General features: G+C 36.0%; 1 protein-coding gene across 1 annotated transcript in view; it reads left to right on the top strand.

The window, feature by feature from the left end:
* LOC131036232 (ABSCISIC ACID-INSENSITIVE 5-like protein 4) overlaps positions 1 to 12,687 on the top strand; it is a 54,835-nt gene extending 42,148 nt beyond the window's left edge. Inside the window, exon 3 of the mRNA XM_057968082.2 lies at positions 11,743 to 12,687. Coding sequence (XP_057824065.2) covers positions 11,743 to 11,844 — 102 coding nt within the window. The 3' untranslated portion in view covers positions 11,845 to 12,687. The remainder of the gene's footprint in view (positions 1 to 11,742) is intronic.
* The last annotated feature ends 3,381 nt before the right edge of the window (positions 12,688 to 16,068 follow it).

Raw genomic sequence — 16,068 nt, 5'->3', positions numbered from 1 at the left:
TGACAATTTGCATGGTCTCTATACTTCTCAAATTTAATTTCATGTTATTGGATGAATGGAAGGAATTTGCATGATCAATGGTGAAATTTGTATATCCATACTACTAGTGGTTTGTTGATTGCAAACTTGCCTTGCGTAGTTAATTGGAATTATTCAACTTAAGCTTAACTTCAATTATCGCTTCTTCATTGATATGCATCAACTTGACGATGTCTATGCTTGTAGCGGTGATCTGAACATCATAAAGCTATCCTTAGAAGATCGCACTAACCTTGTGGAGATGATCATAGCATGTCAAAGCAAGACTTAGTTAGAGTTTCATCAAAGGTCATCCATTGCTCCTACATTCTTAGTGTTAGAATTAGAGATTCCTCTCCAGCCCTTGTCCTTTTTTCCCTTTTTAAAAAATCAAGGATCAGTAAAGACCCACATTCCAGTGATATCCAAAGTAAATCAGACGCTCAGGTCATCAAATGTAAGTCCTCTTGTGATTCCAGCAAAATCACATCATACCGCAAGAGCTTATCCACACTTAGAGGCCCTACATATAAGAACCTTGGAGTTGCCTCGATTGATCCTTAGGCGAAATCTTCAGCATTTGGGGAAACTTTGTTCAAGAGAGGATAAGATACCTTGGTATTTTATTCTGTGTTCGCATGTGCATGAAAAACACATCAACACATAGCCATTTAAATGTAATGGAAATACAAATGCAAATGAGCAAGTATATGATCCCTCAATGCCAATGAGACAATCGCAAAGGTATGCAATAACAACTACAATGAGAAAAATAAGAAGTTGGAACTAGACACAAGAACAATGGCACCTCACAAAAGTTCGGTTAGAGCCAAAGGAGACTTCTGCTTGTTGCAATGTTGCTACCACACCTCTATGAAATTGAAGAGTACAATAGTAGTCTACATATCAACAAGGGAATAAGTTGATAACAAGAAAGCTTCAAGAACTTCCATAGATTTCTATAACTGAGAGCTTCAGAGATAGATGATTGCCAAGATAGTAATAGAGTGGAAGAATAGAGGTTTGAATTTAGTCAAAGAGGAAAGCAAAGGGATGGTTTGAGTCTCTTCAATAAGGTTACTTGCCAAAAACCAAAGGAATGATGAGATTTGAAACACCCATAAATGGTCATTAAACTTGAATCATCATATTAAGATAGTGTTGGCGGAGATACCAACTGTCGACAACTAAAAAGTTTTGAACACTTTGCATGACATGGTAGCATTTGAACAATTTAGGCTAAACAAAAGTCCAAAGCGCTAGGAAAAGCATGAACAAGACACTTGGAACACAAAAAAAAGGAGAAACAACATGAGTGCTATACGTTTGGCACCAACAATGTAAATGCCAAAGTGAGTGCAAAATACAACACGAAATTGCAAGGTTATGTAAGTTTTGATGTTATTGTTGACACTTGTTAGTGAGTTGAGCGATGAACCTCTTGATAGCTTTTAGTGTCCCTTGTAGGCATTTGAGTTGTTGGAGGTTGTGAGATAGAGGTATTCCCCTTTTGTAGTATCAACCTCAATACATGGTCAAGAGACAATGCATCCTAGTAGTTTGTTATAAGCTAGTTAGATACACATTTCTTTAAATTCAGATGAACCTTGTATTCTTTGAGTTCTTGAAGGATTGTCATAAAATTGTAGGATGTTTAGCTCATTCTAGCTTTGACCAATATGTCATCCATTTAATCTTTGACGTCATGATAGAGCATGTCATAGAAGATGACAATCATAGTCACTTGATAGTTGGCTACTCTGTTCTTCAACCCAAAGGACATAACTTGATAACAAAATGTTCTCCATGGTGTTACAAAGGTTGTCTTGTGTTGATCTTTAGGTGCTATTTGGATTTGATTGTAATGGAAGAATCCATCCATGAGGGAGAGTATTTCATCTCTTGCTATAGAGTTGACTATGATGTCCATATTGGGCAAGGGAAAGTCATCCTTGTGGCGTGCCTTATTGACGTCACAAAAAGTTAAATAAAATTGGATCGCTTTGGTCTTTTTGTTGACTAGTACAATGTTGGAGATCCATTCAAACTAATTAACGGGGTTGATGAAGCCTACCTCAATTTTTACATTTCTTCTTTGTCTAGAAGGGAAATTTAGGGTGCATCTTGTGCTTGGGTTATACGCTTGTGGTCCAATTGTACGCCAATGTGATGTACAACTAGAGAAGGATCTAGTCCTAGCAGATTGGCATAGGACTAGGGAAACACAATCAAAATATTCCTCAAATGAGGTGGCATGTATTTCCTTTTCTTCAGGATTCATGGTAGTGGTGATTTGTGTGAGCTTTGGATTATCCACTATCCTTGAGTTGACATTATTGGCATCCTCAACTAATAATGATGATCCATCTAGAAGCTATGTAGGTGCTAGCGGGAGATTGAGTTCCTCATCTATTGCATGTCTTCCAGATCTTCCTTGGGGAGTGTGGATGAGTTTTCTTTGATAGATTGATTGCAAGGATCATAGAGTTTGGAAAGAGGTTAGTGGCAGCTAGGATTTAATATGGTTATTGTTTGAGGATTTTTGACATTGATTTCCAACATCAAAGGGAACATCCCCTTTGGTCCTAGAGGATTCACTAAGAATGACAAGTTGCTCAGCCCATGATATGTATCCTAATTGCTATATTGGTGTTGACTTGGATAGGTTCAAAGATCCACTATTTATGTAGTCCAAGGCCCTTACCTCAATATTTCACATGCTTGCACATTTTGAGGGCAATAGGATATTCATTAGTTTGAAAACATGATGCAAGCTCTTCCTTAGGTTGAAGCTAGGAATTGTTGAACCTCATGATGTGTTCATTTTCTAGAAGATGATGCTGCACAAAGAACCATATCGTAACTTGGTGTACTTTGGGATTTATTTTCAGTCAAGTTGGCCATAAGATGATACGAAGAGTGCACCAATGAAAGTCCTATTCAATTTCTTATTCCTGACAACTTGTGTTGGCAATCTTGATTTTAGTTTTGGGATGTGGGTTGTTGGATGAGGGTGGAAGGTCATTTGGATCAAGTTGAGATGTGGTATGTTGGTCTTTGATAGGGGTGGGGATTTTGATACTTTGACAAAGATGAGCCTTTTGATAATGGGCTTCCAACATTTGGAAATACTGGAAGGTGCATGGATCAACAAGGATGGTGACTTTAATGCCTTCATTAAAGAATTATAATATTGTAGTAATGTGGAAGGGAGGGTCAGCATGGTGTGGATCCAAGTGTCCCAGGAGGACGTTTAGGGGATAACAAGGTGGACAACATGGTACAAGGTTAATTGTACAAATGACTTGGCTTCTATTAGCAAGTTTATGGCTCCTTTTTATCCCATTTTTGCATCATCAGTCCTTAATTGTGATTATTTGCAGATTGAAGGTCTCTTTTATGTAGCCAAGGAGGTTCATCTGTTAGGGTGCAAAGATTCAATCTAGAACCATTATCAATAAGAACTCTTCTAAATTTATGTTATGCAATGATGGCCTCTATATGTAAGGGGCAATTATGGAATGGATATGAGAATAGCATATCTTGCTCATTGAAAGTGAGATGATGAGGGGATTATAGGTGGCCAATTAGGGTATGACAGTGTTAAGGAACAATGTTACGAGGGATCTTTGACTTTTGTGAGACCTTGTTGAGTACCTCCTTATGCACATTAGATATTCGGAGGAGATTTAGGATCGATGTGTGTCCCGTCTTTCTCAAGTTGTTCAAGGAGATTGTATTGGAAGAGGTGTCCTTTCAATGGTGACCCTACCATGTAATGTGGTTGCGACACAATGATGGGTTCTGATTTTAATAGTATTGTTTTGATAATCAACTTGTTTGATATTGCCAACAAGAATTATAGTTATTAGAGGTCTTAATGTATATGGCAAGTTTAGGTGTCTTAGTTTTGATTTGGTTTGGAAGGGGATCACAATTGGTCGTGCTTTAGGAAAGGATCTTGATAAATTGTCATTTGGTCATTCAATGAGGATGAAGCAATGAGGATGAAGCTTGTTTGTCCACTTCAATGCCTCTCTTATCGATCAAGTCTTGGATGTAGTTTTTAAGCTTCATATGCTTGTTGGTGGTATGGCCCTTGAATTTGTGATATTTACAATATTCATTATCCTTGTACCAAGCAAGCTTAGGTTTACTTTCTTTAAATGGCTTGGTTGGCGAGAATGTGGTCATATTTACTTTAAGCAATATGCAAAACATTGCCTCCATGGGCTATACTAGGGTGTATATTGGCTTTTTTTGATTTCTTGTTTTGGTTGGTCCCTAAGTATGGTAACACTAGGGTGGTTCTATATTACCCAAATGTTCTTGGAATTTGTTACTCTTTTACCAACCACGTTCTTGTTTTAGATGAAGATTTTGGGTTTCTTATTGGAGTTTGGTCTCTTGTGCATACCGTTACAAGTCCTTTGTTGATTAGAGCTTTTTTGATTTGTACCTCCTTTTCGATGATATTGTCAAAGGAGGCCAGAGGCCATGCAATGGACTTGTAAATGAAAGTCTAATTTGGGATTGAGGTTGGTGATGAAGATATGGATCAGTTGTTTTTCAAGGTATGGCCTTGGGAACCTACTTGAGAGGCTCCTCTACTGTTATAGAAAGGAAGAGAAGCTCTTGTTTATTTGTTTTGTATTATATAGATCCATCACGGTGAGTATGTGTTCTATGTTGGAAGAGAAATGTTTCACAAATTTTTCTACCAAATTTGGGAATGACACAATGGGACCTCTAGGCAAATGGAGGAACTATTCAAGGTCATGCCCATCTAGTCTTCTTGGGAAAAGATAGATTAAGAAATCATTGTTATATTTATTGAACTTGGGATTACAAAGAGAAAAGGGAAGTGTGTTTGAGAAGTGATTAGTCAAGAGGATAGGGACACAAATCCTCAAACTTCTACCTTTTATGTTGGTTGGAGGATCTAACTTGCAAGCATTTGATGATCTTTTTCATTGCCCTCCATTCTTGATTGAATGGAATGCCATTGTAATGGTGGGATGTTGTAATGGGGTGGAATTTGAAAATTTTGATGGGAAGGGCCTCTACCACAAGTATTACTGTGTGGCGTCATTAGCTTCTCTATTATTAAGGTTTGTGTTATTCAAGGGGTCGTTGCAAAGTTTAGCATGATTGTTGGTATGGTCATCCATTATGGCCATGATTGTTGGGAGTGGGTTTAATGAAGGTCTCAGTGCATGACATTGGTGAAGGTGAAGTTTTTGGGGAACTTAGCTCCGTTTCTACAAGATGCCTAAGTAGATTGTCTCTATTTTGGCTCATCTTGGTCCAAAGCAAATAAAGGTCGTCTTGTTCGTAAGCATATTTGTTTTGTGAAGGTTTTAATATAAGGACCGCATGCAGCTTGGTCCTTCTTGAGGTTGTATCCTATGTGGACTCTATCATTTGAGAGAAGGTTCTCTTCCACAAGTTCATGTTAGTGTTGGTTCTATATTTGTTCCTAGTTACAACATGTGATATTGAAAATGTGACCTGATTTTTGGGTGAAAGGGTTGAACTTTTTAGTTTTTTTTTAATAATATTTGGATGGTTTAAAATTTTTTTACACAAGGGGAAGACATGACAAACAAAACAAAATTCCCATTTTATTTTGGGTGAGTGTTTGATTTTGTAGGCCCACAAATTTACTTTAACCCAATCGTAAATAATGACAAATGCACTTTGAATGGAGGAGCCTATTGTTGTATTCACAATTTATACACCTCAATCAAATGCAAGGGCTTGGGTTGCCACTTGGTGATGAAATCCAAGCCAAGCCTGCTAAAAGGGAAAAATATAGAAGGTGACTTGCTTTTGATCTCCAAGGTCGGCCAAAGGTGCATGGAGGCAGCATACCCAAGATTCTTTTAGGAGACAAGCAAAAAGGTTGCTTTTGATCCTCAAGATTGCCTTGCAATGTGAGAGGAGAGTATACACAAACCTATTCCACAAATAGACAAGCCAAATATAAAAGCAAGCATAGCACACAAGAAAGTATTATTCCTTAGGAAATTAAAGATGTGTGAAAGAGGTTTTAGACTTTTGATCTTTTACAAATGAATGTACAATCACCATGGATTTATCTTCAAATGGGCAAACTTGCTACAAATGGTCAATAAATGGAACAAATGATCAAGATACACACCAACAAGGGTTAGCGTTAGCAAGAAAGATCTTAAAAAAAGAAGAGTAAAACCAATCCGAAGGGTATGCTTTGTCGCATAGAGCATATATCCCACATAGACTGCATATATGTTGATACATAGAGTGCTTGAGATGAACAATTAATAGTAAGCATTTCTAGAGATATATACATTAAAGAATGCAAAAAAACTGACAGATTCGTACATGCCACAAATTGGTGCAAAAAGCTAAACTGGTTTACAAAATCTTAAAGGTTCTTATGCCAAAACCAATACACCTATGCCACAACCAAGTTAGTCTAGAAAACACTTGCGTCCCTAGGGGAGGTTTTAATTTTCAATTGTTTGCTAGAGTGTAGGTGCACCGATATTCAATGCAAATATGCCATGACCTAGAAAGGATTAGTTGTTTGATAGACTACTTGTGTAAAGGAGAAGAAAACATCAAATGGATGTGGAAAACCTATGAAAAATCACTCAAATTGACTTTGAAAATGTGCAATCTAGCTTGGGATGTGGTCCCATTGGGTGTGCTAGAATGTGGAGTGGGAAAAACAATGAAAGAAAACTAAAATTGAATCTTATTGCTACCTCCAATTGAGCAAACTAAGTATGCAAATTTGAATTGAAAAACATACAACCAATACAAACCTAGTCTGTGTGTGTGTGCTTGGTTTTGAGTTGCTCTTGGGAGTCTTCAACGTGGCACCATGTACCTAATTGGATTCTTCTCATCTCTTTAAAATTGCTTGTGGAAGGGTGGTTTTATAGATTTGATGAGGATAAATGATGGGTTGAAATTGTTTTCCGACGGATGGCTAGGATTGCATGAGATGAATTCTAATTTGAATTTGAGAGGTAGGTGAGGATTTAATGTAGGTAGTGGGTGTACAGAGGGTTGGGATTGATTAGATTTTGTGGATGGTTGAGATTGAAAGTTAATTTGAGTTTGGATTGAAGATAATTGGAGATGAATGGCTAGGATTTGTTTGATTTATTTGATGGCTAGGATTGAATGCTGATTTTATTTTGGATTTGGTGATTTGTTTGGAATTTGATGGCTAGGATTAATTTGATGATTTGGATGGCTAAGATTAAATGTTGATTTCATTTAGGATTCTTAGGAGTTGAAATTAGATAAATGGATGATGTGGATTTTTGACAAATGTGTTTTATTTTATTTTTCTGAATGAAGGGGGGATCATGGACATTAGTATAGCTGATTAAATAAACTGATTAATTAATCAATGTTAGTGTCGTTTAATTTAATAAATGGAGCTGATGAGGGAAACCTGATTAATTTAATGTCTTATTTAATCAATCAGTGCAGGAGGTGGTGTAAGAATAACGAATTAGAATTGATTAAAGTGTAAGGATGAAGTTTAGGTGTCTACATCCTAAACCTATAATTTTTATAATCCTGTTCCCATACTTCCCAAAACTTTGCAAGTGTGTTTAATATTCGTCATTTTTTTTGTTAGTTTCTTGATTTGACTGAGAAACAACATGGGTGCGGTCAATTATTTTATATGAATGTTTATGGAGTATTATGGTAAATTTTGCTTTGACCATTTTCCGAATAAATTGGAACTTAGCAACAAAAATATGTAAGCATCAGGCCAAAATTAAGGTGCTTCTCATAATCTGCTCTGTCTAGGGATCAGCTGTTTTGTGTTTTCTCGTTCCCCACATTTTGGTATCTTTTATTGTCCTATATTTGTAGTTCCTTTCACAGGTGCTTCTCTCTAAATCTGGCATGTCTAGGGGTTATCCATTTTGGGACCCCTCTCCCCCCATTTTGGTATCTTTTATTGTTTTATTTTTGTGGTCCCTTTCATAGCTCCTGCTTGGTAAAGAAAAATTATTGGTAATATGTGCTCAATCAGCACCATGATAACTGTATGAAATCTAATTATGGGTCGACATGCAGTTCTGATCATTTAGACTTGCCATTTGGTGAAGTGTTTTTATAAGCTTTATGCAATTTACTTCTCATTTTAGAATTTGAAGAAATGATCTGTATGTAATTAAAGTTTAATTGTATTTGATAAACCTTGGAATTAATCATTGGTAATATGCCCTCCTTGAAAAGAACTGATTATGTTTGCTTTTAGAAAGGATTTCGTTTCACAGAAAACCCTCCTGTCATGCAGCCTAAAAATGATAAGGCTAATAATGTTTTTTCAATTCTTTGTTACTAAATTCTGGAAGCTGAATTTTCAAGTAAAATGCATCCACAAGTGTTTTGACAAAAACTTATTTGCCTTGGGATGTGAAAACCAACCTGAACTTCATTCATTTCTATGTAGTCTACAAGTAATGCATGTTTTTGTTATTATATAGATTTGTTATTAATTGAAAATTTCTGTCTATCTCCTGGTTGGAAAACCATTTGTTAATGCATATTATGTGTTAATTTGGCATCCTCAGCCAAATAAACATGCACGTACTTATTTCATATTATAGACTATAGAGCAATCACGTCAATATATTCAATTAGGTTTCTTGATTTGCCTTTTAACAGAAATATCACATATGTTCAAAACCACTTTATGGTTAACAATGTGGCATAATGGTTGGAACTTTAAATGAGCCACCTTCTCTTGAAGGCTATCAATATGCTGGTGCCAGATTGTAGACCTTTCATGAACTGCCAAACTAGTTCTTACCTTTTATGAGCTGTTGTCAATGACATGCCATTGGAAATTAGAACTGGATATGAATTCAGCTCTTACTGTTTATTACTATTTTGGACTTGGATAGAAGCTAAGTTACCTGATTGCTCTAAAAACCCCTGGGTACTTGTGTGGGTACAGTTTGGGTTCTGGTCTGGTTCGGGTTGCCTAGTGGGCTCCCTCACAGGCACAGGGAACCCGGGAGGGATCCTGGGCGAACCTGGGAAGAACCCAGGGGGACCCAAGGACTGCCCAAAAAAAACAGGAGAAAAGTTATTTTTTTGGAACATTTTTTATAAAAAAAATGCCTCTGTATATAATTTTTCACTCTAACCCTTAAGTGTGTTGACTTGGACATTATTGTTGCACAACTTGCCAGAAAATATCTGTAGATGAAGCAGCTTGTACAGTAAATGGCCAACTTGTTGTGGTTCAAGTTAAATTGAACCAAATCTTAGACTAAGATGCTTTTTATGAATATCAATATGAAGATTATTAATTAAATATTGATTGCAATTTTCTTTATGTATTGACATTTGATAAATCATTTAGTTATGAACTTACCAGTATTTTCATTTTTTGCAAATTATGAGTTATTTAAATAATTTTATCGTTGGCAATTATTAGTATCATTATTCTATACTATATATATGTACAGACATATATATAAACTGGTTTCTGATACCCGTACCCACACCTGAACTGGAACCAGTAACTTAGGGTAGAAGGCTGATGTGCATTAATTACTGTGGCCACTAACTGAGTGACTTCTGTTTATAGAGTTTCGTTTGGTGGCTAATGCTGACTTGTATTCTAAAGTTGACATTTTGGGGCATGTACTGTTCAAGATATGCAAGCTACAAAGGACAATTGACATGTTTTTGGAGGGAAAGTTGAGAATAAAGCCATGGAATCATGTGCATTGGAAATTAGAACCTAAAGTCAAGGATTTAGGCCTTACTGGCTGTGATAATTTTTAATCACTGACAAAATTGTTTTTAGAGTCTGCTTTGTGCTTGATGTTATTATCTCTGTATGAGTCAACGTTTTGTTTAATGCAAGTCATGTTTGTTGCATGCAAGTAAGTATTATTGACTCTTCATTTTGTATCTTGTTTGAGATATCATTGTGGAATTATAAATTCCTTTCATTAATGTAAGTCCTTTTTGATATGTGGTAGTGAGTGAGCTTTATTGACTGTTAAGCTAGGGAGGAGACAGATAAATACACATTAGATGAGAAATTTTAGGATTCAGGTGATTGGAATACAGTAGAGAGCATGCGATAGTAAAGGTCATTGGGGACCAAAAAGGGTTGCACAAATGAAGTAACTGTCTGTTTGGGATGCAAGCTCAATCAAAAGCTTTGAGATGGTCCCTTTTTGTGTGATTCCAGAAGAAGTGGAGGGAGCTTCTTATGTAATCTAAGTATGAGATATTAAATAGGATACTCAATTTGTTGCATGAGATGCACATGTTGGTTGAAAAAGTAATGTTGCTGTATCAAAGTGTGTTACCTTGATTTATGAGGGACAGTGGCCAATTGAACATAGAATTGTAAAAATTAAAATAGGGTAATAGCTTTTTTGGAATATGTAATACCAGTTTGTAATATGAAGGCCTGTAAATAAATAAAATCATTTTTTCTTTTTGTTCAATATTTCTTGATATTTTATTACCACATGCTCCTTTATGTCAGAGTAGTGAACCCACATCATAGCCACAAGGAAACTTCAGTACAAGGATATGTGCTCTGTTCTAGTCACTGTATCTTCTGGTAACTAAGTTTTACATTTCAAAACTGTGCATCATTTCAAATGGCATTCAGTAACCTTATACCTGCATCTCCACGAGTCCCATGTTTGGTACATGTATGTCCTATTTCACTGCAACGACTTGCCTTTCTACTCTATGCTTAAGTGGAAGGCATTGCTTTTTGTTGAAATTATTTTCTAAAACAATGAGTTTCAAGGGAATTGGAATTGAAATGCCTGGAGCTTTTAAAAACTCACATCTCTAATTGCAACTGGGATTGGAAATGAAGCCAATAAAGTTAGAAACACATGGATGCTGCAATGTAAATGAAAGTTTATTGAAAAAATGAGAATAGTTTATGAGAAGCTAGTCAACTCTGTAAGAGATATGAAACTACAATATTCTGATTTAACTTTTGGATGTCAAACACTTAATAGCTATTTCTCAACAGGATTTGCAAGGTTTGTAAGCTGAATGTGAATTGATTCACATAGAAATTTGAAAATCCATTAAGTATATATTTTTGTTGATAAATACAACCGGGTTACACTGTATATTTGACATCTACAGCTGCCATAATTAAATGATCCAGTTTGAAGATTTTGAAATTTCTACAGTTTTGCAGATCGTGATTTCTAGGTCCTTAGGACAGTTTTTGTTGTTAAACTTTCTGGCCAAAATGGATGGCCATGGGAACCTTTTTGGTTATTGCCGAGCATGACCTAACTTTCCAATGTGATAAAAATCAAAGTAAAACTCTGGTCAACGTTAAAGGAATGATGCCTTTGCTAAGGTTGTCCTACTTGTTTTTTCGTATTATTTCTCAAATTGCCACCTGGATCTTTATATCATTTATCAGTGTAATAACTAGTCTAAGTTATGTGATTTGTGCTTATCCTGACCCCAGTGTTTTCCTTATTTTTCTTAAATACTAGATACTTCATCCATAATTTGTTAGAGACCTCTTACTGTAGATATGGTAACTTGCTTTAAGAAATCACTATTTGCTCAGAAGTGTAATTGAAACATCAATACATACTTGTTCATTAAATGCATACAATAAGTTGTTTCTCATTATTCATATTTTGCTTATGTAGGTTGATATTTTATTGACAATTATTTTTTCTGTGACAGTTCATGGCAGAAATGCCGCCACCTCTATCACTACTAGATCCAACGGATCCTCTTAGAAGGCTCAAGGATCCCCTTAAAAGGCTCCACTCTGCTCCTTTTTGAAGTGGATTTGTAGAAAAGCATACATACTTCTATAATTTTTCTGTCCTTCATGACTCAGTTCCATTAGTGCACCTGTAATATTTTTGTATCTCAATTCAAACTGATAAGTTGTGTAGCCTTGAGTAACTGATGATGAGATCGGTACCTGAGGAGGGGCCTAGCATTTTCTATATTGAAGATTCTTGTGGAGCATTATACTTGTATACTGAACAGGGCAAAGCTACAAGTTGTGAGGTTTCAGCATGGGAAGGGAGCCTCCGATTTCATTGCTAAGCAAGAGAAAGCTTGCAAGGATTTGCACACCACCCTGTAAATTTATCTTCATGCCTATTGTGGTCCAGGATGACCTACATGTGGAAAATTAGTGTGTTGCTTCTGGAAATTTTGTGGCCACAAATCGATCACAGTTACATTTCTGTTTGTTAAAAACAAAATATTGTTTGTTTGCACCTACCTATCAGGATTGCATACTTTGTAGGCAGGTCGTCGAATGATTTACCTTATCTTTTGCTATGAAAGCTGGGTTTTCTGGTTGAAAAATTGGAAGTTGGTTGTAAAGTGATCACAGATGGAAGTATCTTGTCTATCTGGTTTTTGGAAGTGCTTAAAATGTTTGGGCATTTTCATAATCACATCTTGTTAACTTGTTATGTAATCTGAATTCCAAATTTTCTTCTTGCTCAATCGGAGTACACTCGGTTGTAATAATTATCCTGTATATAACTAGTATAGTTGGAAGAACTGAGACATTATTTTGAGGAAAGAACAAAGGTTTGTTCAATGTGCCAAATTCACAAATCAAGAACACCAGGATATTTCTCAAATTGATTGAGCGTTTGTTAATTGATTGCAATGGAAGAATGATATGCTTTTTTAAATTGCCAACGATGTGTTTTGGAATTTATCTTGCTTTTAAAAATTTAACGTACTCTTAATCTAGTCCTGTCTTTCTACAAAAGGTGAATTATCTTGCATCAAAACAAACGAACCGTAGGAGAAAAGTAAGGCTAAGATACAGCAATTATAAGAAATAATCTCATTTAGTTATCTAACTATATATTTATCACAGCCAGTCCATTCTTTTTCAAATCTTTGGGCTGAAAAGCAATTCCTTTTTTAGAATTGACAGAGCACGTTCATCCACTTCTAGAACAATTATATTGCACTTGTGCTTCCATATGTACTTTCATGTTACATTTAATTTTGTTAAACTGCTGGGGAAGTCTTTGATTGTCCATATATGACATCAATTTTTCTTTACCCCCGACAGAGAATATTGATGATATATTTTGATAACAGTGAGGGTGCAGAACTCAATGGCTAACCAAATAAGACCAACGAAAAATTAATAATTTTCAGATGTGGCCACGAAGGAAAGCACTTCACATGCTAGTTGTTGAAAACTGTAATTGGCTAATACAAGTTTAATTCAAGCACCAAAAAGCTTGGGTGATTACCATGGGTATTGTTGCCACTGAATAGTGTGATAGACAAGGAGTACACTGAAACTAGTTGCAAGTATTTTGTAATCAGCATATTGTGTAAGCAATGCTACAATAGGGAACGTGGTGACATATCTGGCATGTACACGCAATTGATAAAGAATAAAATTTGGTTATAATCTCTTAGAACCAAGATGCTTGTCAGATGAGATGCTTTCTTGCAACAAATGGGAGACAGTCAATTAACTACGACACAGTGCTGGTTGCAGAAGCTTTGTTGAGCTGGTTTTGTGCTGAAACAATTATACAAATTCTTCCAATCAACGGTGGAGTTGGACTTATATGTGAAGCTTGTCACAACTTGTGTGTTGAATGTGATATGCCTTGGAGTTGATAGAAATTATCACATACATACCTTAAAATACTGTACGATTTAGGCAAATCAATACATTGACAACGCAACTAAGCATTGTCACCTAGACAGGCCGGCTTAAGTAAAAAATTGTCGCCTGGACGCATGATTATAATACGATTTGTAAAAATATACAATTACTAGTTAAAAAGATTTACATTAAGTGGATCAATCCCTAATATAGGCGATGCCTTTTATTACTTAAGAGGAAAAGAATCAAGACACCTTGAAGAGAGTACTTACTGTGTTAGAAACTGGGCCTTGAACACTCACTGAGGAAACTTTGAATAATGTGGGAATTAGGGGTGATTGTATATTGAAGTCTAATCTTTTTGAAGATTTAGAGTTTTCTTTGCTGCTTCTATCACCTCTTTGATCTCTAGCCCTCAATCACGGAAAATGTTACAATTATCTTAGATTTTCATGAGCTCTTCAATACGACTTTCTGTAATTGGCCTCCTTACAAATCTAATGAATTCTTTAATGATAACCTTTGTAGACAACCTTAGTGGGAGTCTCTTAGAAAGTGTAGGGTATAGCCGCAACAAATTTTTCAAACTCTGCTATTGCAACATCTCACTTGACTGTAAATTTGCTCTTGCACTACTGTATTGCCTTTATTTCACTCTTGGTGGCTTGATACCACTTTAATGTGGATCCAAAATTGGTAGTTATAATTATCTATTTAGGAAGTAGTTTTTTAGTGGGGCGTTGGTCATTTGCTTGAAGTTACTCTCCAAAGTTGCAAGCCTTTCATTAATGATTTCTTCATACTCTAATATGACACTGGATTCATCACTTGCATTGTGATAGCATTGGACAACCTCCTCGTTTAACTTATTGCTTTGTGCCTCTAAGAAGTTTCTCCACGTTGTTGTCGCCCCTATTATTCCACTTGCATCTGTTTGCCTTAATCAAGAAATCTTCATGGGAGGAGTAGGGGAGTTCGTATCAATCAGACCAACCAAATAATTGATGCAATCTTTGAGCTCACTTACATGAGCTCTGCGTTATTTTTCACATTCTTTTCCATTTGATGTAGTATGTTACTTATTGAATCAGTGAATAAGTGTCTCTCTTCTTCTATAGTGACTTAGGTTAATCATTTGTACTTAAATCATCTTGAGGTTGCACGCTCCCTTCTATCTTATCTATTAGTGGAGAAATTATTAGCGTTATCCTTGCTCCCTAAGCATCAACTATGATAGTAGTTAAGAGTTGTTGCTCTCTTCGTGACAGATTAGGATTGTAACAAACTCAATACTCTTGAGAAGTCTAGTGATGTTTATTGGTAGACACTTTGCATTTATTGCATTATGTTGCTGAGTCATATAGATAGGCTTGAGTAGATTATGAGAGTTTGTCCACTTATGACTAGTGGATTGAGTTGCCTAGGAGGAGTTGGTTGCTTTTGAGTTGGTAATGGAGATGTGTGATAGCTTATCTTTGACTAAGCAAGAGGAGAACGGCAACGATCTCAATAGGTTAATGTGGCCCTAGATTGGATAAAGATACTACCCTAAATCGTACTCGTATATGTAACTTCCACATTAGCCTATTCCTTTTCTATGGGTTGTCCTTCAAGTGGAGATTGTTGAGGAAACAATATGCTAGATTGGTGATATGAGAGGGAATGAGACCTTATAGCGGAGAAAGAGGGGAATTTTGTGGAGTGAGAGGATGGGGAGGAGTTGGGCTGTGAGCCAGTGGTGTTGGTGCTACATCTACAACAACTGGATCTCTCTGTGTTGCAATTGTGTTTCTTGTTCTTACTCTTCTTCATAGTATTTGCTCATCTTGTTTTTCTTTCTCCTTATTAGTGTCAATTGTGATGGCCATGCTTTGTTCCATAATTCTTTTCCTTTTCTTCTCTACATGCTCCTTTGTTGCAACCTTGGTAGATTCACCTTGTGCTTTGCTTGTTGTAGTAGCCTTGGATGGTTTGGACTAGCCTAAATGAGGATCTTTCATATAATATGGATGCTTTATTAAATCCTTGGTCCTAATTTTCATCCTAAGAATGTGTTTCACTGGACCAAAATCTTTCATTTCAAATTTAACAGCAAGTTGGGATTTTAGTTTTGAAATCATACCTTTCCCTTTACGAATGAATAACATATCATCGACATATAATGCAATGTATAAGAAATGATCACCATCAAAATAATAATACACCCAATGTTCTAATTTAAAATGCTCGAATCGCTAACTCAACACATATGTATCAAATTTCTAGTGCCACATCTTAGGACTCTGCTTCAAGCCATACAAAGATTTCTTCAACTTACAAACCAAATTATTTTTACCTTTTACCACATAGTACTCTAATCGTGTCATATAAATATCTTCCTTCAAATCACCATGAAGAAA

The sequence above is a fragment of the Cryptomeria japonica genome, chromosome 10 (genome assembly GCF_030272615.1).
Source record: "Cryptomeria japonica chromosome 10, Sugi_1.0, whole genome shotgun sequence".
Lineage (NCBI taxonomy): Eukaryota > Viridiplantae > Streptophyta > Pinopsida > Cupressales > Cupressaceae > Cryptomeria > Cryptomeria japonica.
The sequence above is the reverse complement of the archived record's forward strand: the minus strand, read 5'-3'. Positions and strand labels throughout refer to the sequence as shown.